This window comes from Pelophylax lessonae, assembly GCF_965119305.1.
Source record: "Pelophylax lessonae genome assembly, chromosome: 4".
Taxonomy (NCBI): domain Eukaryota; kingdom Metazoa; phylum Chordata; class Amphibia; order Anura; family Ranidae; genus Pelophylax; species Pelophylax lessonae.
Genome location: NC_138771.1, coordinates 123,967,227 through 123,973,226, shown reverse-complemented (window position 1 = coordinate 123,973,226; position 6,000 = coordinate 123,967,227). Strand labels below are relative to the sequence as shown.

General features: G+C 39.7%; 1 protein-coding gene across 5 annotated transcripts in view; it reads left to right on the top strand.

The window, feature by feature from the left end:
• Window positions 1–1,891: 1,891 nt before the first annotated feature.
• CSNK1G1 (casein kinase 1 gamma 1) overlaps window positions 1,892–6,000 on the top strand; it is a 113,702-nt gene continuing 109,593 nt past the window's right edge. For all 5 annotated transcript variants that reach the window (XM_082255645.1, XM_082255648.1, XM_082255647.1 and 2 more), the window contains exon 1: window positions 1,892–2,278. In XM_082255645.1, the coding sequence (XP_082111771.1) occupies window positions 2,093–2,278 (186 nt within the window). In that variant the 5' untranslated portion in view covers window positions 1,892–2,092. The remainder of the gene's footprint in view (window positions 2,279–6,000) is intronic.

Here is a 6,000-nt window from a genome sequence, read left to right as displayed (position 1 = left end):
AGGCGGATGGCTAGTCTGTCAGCTCCGCTTATGCTGAGCAGACAGAGACAGCCCACTTTCCTCTATGGGCGATCAGTCGTAAACGGATCGCCTGTCCATTGACACCAGACTGCCATGTGATCCAATCCACTAGACAGAAGGGAAACTGATCCCCTTCTGTTTTTTGTTGTTGCTGGATCGGATTGCGGATAGGTGGGTGTAGACGAACTCAAGTCCATTCATATCCTCTGCTCCATGGAGTAGAATGGAGGGTCTAATCTGGTCCACCTGCAGAGTCCCTAGTCCATTCTGGGAGTGTGTAAGAGAGGGACGCTATTTTCCTACATACAGTGAGACCATGTAGAAGAAACATAGCCACCCTAACAGGTAGTCAGATTACAGCAGCAAAAATAAGGAATTTTAGTTTTTGGAGGAGGCTGGAAGCATTAGAAGGTACTTTTTCGGGCTAAGAAAATCTGAGTTTAGTGTTTACTCTTTCAATACATAGTTTAGGTAAATCTGATATTGTAAAGCCAGTCTTCAGTGTTTGAATGCCTTGTGAGTGTAGTTGGCACGGTAGGGAGAGTACCCGGAGCAAAGTGTCAATATCTTATTGAAGTGTGTATTGTTGGTGTTTCTGGTAAAAAAGGACCACTAGATTTTTTTTTTTTTTCTGCATCTCACTTTGAAAATGAACTATGCAACTCCACTTTTAACCAACGTATGTGTGACTACTTTATAGATCTCATTGTTTACACTTGTCTTTTTATAAAGAAAGCCTAACCCAGTCTCTACAGTTGTTTAACTTGCTCTAGGCTACTGTATAACATCTGACATTTATTTAAATAATGCATAAGCCAAAGGAATGCCAGCACAAGGAAGGCAGAATTTATTACTAGTGCTTAAAGCAGAAGTAACCCATCACAGCAAAATTAAAAATGTTGAGCCTACATGAACGGTTTGCCATAATGTGCTAGCATGCACTTCATATTAGCACATAATGGGAAACTACATTGCAAGCTATCCTCCCCAATGCTGCTATATATTTTTATGCTTTAATTTTCTGTCTTTTGGATTTGAAGTAAATGGCCTCTGGATTGACCTTGATAACAAACCTCTTTTTTTTATTTATTTTTTTTAATGAAAAATGTGTCCTTGATCTTTTTGAATGCTGATGCCTTCATAAAACATTTAATAGTGGTATAAGACATTGAGTACCGATGGATAGATAGTATTCAAACTATGTAGAGTTTAAGACCCCATTCACACTAGCGTGACTTGTCAGGCTGACAAGTCGCTGTAGGTCGCCTGCCATTGATTAGCACAGGACCCGTTCTAATAGGAGCAACACAAGTCGCTCCGACTTAGAAAAAGGGTCCTGTACTACTTTGGGGCGACCTGGAGGCGACTTGCATTTACTTCAATTATATGAAGTCCGTGCATGTCGCGCAGCGTGCACCGCGACTTCACAGGTCGCCCCAGCAAGTCGTGTCGCCCCTGTGTGAATGGGCGTTAAGCTTCAACCGTAAACTATTTTTTTTTTTTTTTTTTTTGGTATGTAAGCAGATTTTACCAACATCCCAAAGTGAATGTTGGTAAATAAAGTAAAGCTGTGACTACCCAAGGTAGGTATATAGGAGGGATGGTAAAAAAAAATAAAAAATTAGGGTGTGGCTTCAAAGGTGAACCCAGCATCACCTAATTGATTAACATTAACTTGGCAAAGGGTAACAGCCTTTACTTTCATAAATTGCTTTTCTACAAGCCACTTGTGTAGAATGTGGATTATGTTCCACTTCTCACCTAGCATTTTCTGTTGTGCTGGTATTGTGTCTAGCATTCATTAACACTCGCCTAACTTTTTTTTTTTTTTTTACCTTTCTATCTCTGCTTTAGGAACCTTTCTGGATACCATGGGAAAACTTCATCATGGACTTGCCAATTGGTGGTGAAATGGTACCTTGGCAGCACTGTGCGGTGATGTGATCCGTCGTTTTGGCCCCTGAGGATACTCGGCTGGATATTAAGGCCCCGTTGTTTTTGTGGGTTTGTTGATTGGGAATCCCTTAGCATCTGCTGGGATCCCTAGGCCTGGCTCTTATGGTATAGGAACATGGACCATAGCAACAGGGAGAAGGATGACAGGCCACGAGCAGCCAAAGCTTTGCCAGTGCGGACCGGCCATAGCTCCCGGCCATCCAGCTCGACCACCTCCTCAGGGGTCCTTATGGTGGGACCCAACTTTAGGGTGGGAAAGAAGATTGGCTGTGGCAACTTTGGGGAGCTACGGTTAGGTAAGGTTAATAACTTTTATTTTTTTTGCCCCTGTTGAACAGATAATCTGGGTTTTGAGAGGCTGCAAATGTGATACATAATATATATCCCTACACACCTTTGCACTGGCATATTCTATTCTCTCCTCACCCATCACAGCAGCTGTACATGTACAGTGCTCAGCATAAATGAGTACACTTTTTTTTTTAATTTTTTAAAAGATTTTAATCAATATCTTAATGAACACAAGAACAATTTCCAAAATTTTGAAAAATTTGTTTTATAGAACATTTGTTTCTCATTACATTAAAGTAAGTTTAATAATATAACCTGGATTCCAAAATCTTCAGTTTTCCTCAAATTAGTTGATGCAAAAAATGAATACACCCCATAAAAAAAAGACTACATCTAGTATTTTGTATGACTTCTGATTTGTAAAGACAGCACAAAGTTTTCTAGGCATGAAATAACAAGTTGGCGACCTATTGCAACATCTATCTTTTTCCATTCTTCAAGAACGACCCCCTTTTTTTTTTTTTTTTTTTTTTAATTAGCTGGATGCAGAGTGATGCTCATTTTGTTTATTCACCCATGGGTGTTCAACTGGTTTCAGATCAGGAGACGTGCAGTACTTGGCCACTGAATCACTTTCACCCTGTTCCGATTCAGAAATGCAACAGTGGCCTTAGATGTGTGTTTTGGATCATTGTCATGTTGGAAAAGTGCACGAAGACCAAGAACACGGAGTGATAGTAGCACCTTTACTATTGATATTGAGCAGTACATCTGTGAATTCATGGTACCATCAATAAAATGCAGCTCCCCGACACCAGCAGCACTCATGCAGCCCCACAGAAGCACACTGCCACCACAATGCTTCGCTGTAGGCACCATGCATTTTTCTTTGTACTCCTCACCTTTGTGATTCCATACAATTTTGAAGCCATCAGTTCCAAAAACATTGATCTTGGTATCATCAGTACAGAGTCCTAGTAGTATTCTTTTTCAAAAACGACAAACAAACACAAGGGCGCACCGGCCTAGTGCATTATCCTTTAAAAGGTTTATTTAAAATAATAAAATAAAAATACTCACAAACGAGTTCTTGACAAAAGCATATCAGACAAGATACAAAGTCCTCAGCATCGAGATCGGGAATGAATGGTCTCCCCCAAGCTGTATAGACTTGCGCGTTTCGAGGCTGCGCCGCCTCTTCATATCTTGTCTGATATGCTTTTATCAAGAACTCGTTTGTGAGTATTTTTATTCTATTATTTTAAATAAACCTTTTAAAGGATAATGCACTAGGCCGGTGCGCCCTTGTGTGTGTTTGTCGTTTTTAGTGGTCCCAGACTACCCTGGTCTTGTAAGGGGCTGCAATGCTGAAGCTTTTCAGAGTTGCCGTGTCAATAGTTCTCAACATCTGCAAGTTTGCAGCTGAGGTGGATAGAGGATTGCACCACTCAGAGCGCAGGGGACAGGTGTTTTGCACCAACATTTTACTTGTTAGTATTCTTTTTCAGCATGGGCCCTGGCAAATTCTAGGTTGGCTTTTCTGTGTATGGGCTTTAGGAGAGGCTTCCTTCGTGGTTGGCACCCATGCATGGCATTCCTCTGCAGTGTACGCTGTATTGTCACGGGAAACAATCACCCCAGTTTGACTTTCTACTACTTTAGCTAACTTCATTGAACTTGCATGGCAATTGTTTTTTTTTTTTTTTTTTTTTTTTATAACCCTTATCAAAAGACGCTCCTGTCGAGGAGATAACTTCCGTGGACGTCTGTGCGATGGTTGCAGTTCCATCTTTGTTAAATTTTTGTGTCCATTTTTCTACAGTATTCTGATGGACAAGTAAAGCTTTGCTGATCATCTTGTAACCTTCACCTTTCTTGTGTAAAGAAAGGATTTTCTGGATTTTCCTTCTCAGGCCTTGTGACATTTCTCTTCTTCCATGTGGTGCCATTGCTGACAGCGTGAAATGGCAAGGGCATTTTTTTTATGTAATGCCCTGTTATAATCAACTGTCTGCTGGACACCGGTTCAATGAATAACTAGACTCACCTGCAGTTGAATGCTTGTGAATTAGGATTTTGTTGTCTAAAATTTTAGCTTTGCTCCTAAGACTTTCATTGGGGTGTATTCATTTTTGCAACATGGTCTTAAATCAATTTGTTAGGGGGCAAAAAAATTGTTAAAAATAAATGTTTCTCATTCATATTTCCTAAATATGAAGCGTTACCCAATTTCTTTGAACCATATGATTAAAAAATGACCTGTGCTAACCAACTTCTGTAAATCCTAGTAGCCTGTCTAGGAAAATTGGAGTATGTTCCATAGCAATGTGACCCATGGGGAGTGAAGTAAAGCTCTCTGTGTATATTGGCTCTCATGCACATCATGAAGTACAGCTGCATGCCACAAACATCTGTGGTGTATACAGTCAGTAATGCATATGTAGATACTGTCCTGCGTAGGCCACTCCACATCAAAGCACCAGGTGTAAAGCCGCCCCCCCCCCCCCTTCTTGACTCGGTACGCATGAGTGATTACTTGTAAGCTTACTGTTTGAAATCGCTAAAAGTATCAGAGATGAGACACTAACAGATTTTCCAAACTAGATCTCTTTTCAGACCTAAATGCAATTACTGTACATTAAAGAAGTCTGGAGCGTCTCACACCTCCTTTTTTTGTTTTTCTATAGAACTATGCAAAGGGCAACCTTCAAGTTTTTTTTGAAAAATTAATATTTCTGCCCTAAACCTTAAGGCTCCATTCACACCTGATCGTAACATTTTTTTTATGGGCTTTTTTTCAGGCCTTTTTTTTTTTTTTATTTTTTTTTTTTTTTTAGGGGGGGTGGGGGTTTTTTATTAGGCCTTTTTTGGGGCCATGTTAAAAACTGTTATATAAACTGTTATTAATGTTGCAGAAATGTTAGGTTACCTTCATCATTATGAGCTAGTGTAGTGCCGAACAGGTTAGTTTCTCAAGACTGGTATTGCCATTTAGATGTCGACAGCCATCAAATATTTGTTCTAGCGCTTAAGGAACCAGCCCAGATTTCAAAACATTATCTTTGCCGATAGCTGCAGTTATCATAGAGCAGGATCCCAGCTTGATCACGGTTATGCAGTGGAAGAGTTTGCTCTTCATATACTGGCTGATTATCAGCAGATTCTGTTTACAGCAAACTTACTAATTAGAATATGAACTCATGCATTTATAGCCAGAGGCAGCGTCAAAGGTACACTCCAGTCCAAATTGAGCAGCCTAACTGCTTGCCTACTGGGCAATTTTTTTAGTTTTCATAATTAATGTTAATCTGCATTTTTTTACTAAAAATAGAAGCCCCAAATATTATCTATTTCATGAAAGCAGAGGCTCTGGAGAATAAAATGGTGGCTGTTGCAGTTGGTCATTGTATCAAATTTGGGAACAACAAAATTTATAATGAAGGTATACTGGACAGCCACTGGAAAATCTAGTGAATATTTAAAATGAACAAAGACCCCAAGAACAGTTTTGATAAAAAGCATGAAACAAAACTTTACTTTACATAAAAATACATAAGGTTTCTTACACCTAAGTTACCATAAACATTACACCAAATAACGAGACTTCAACATATACTCCTAGTCTCAATATCCCAAAGATAGGTCAAATATTTAACTCTGGAAACCGCTTACACTGGAACAGGACAATGTGGAGTTTTTGCTGCATGCTTTCCTTCCACAGCTCTAAAGTGA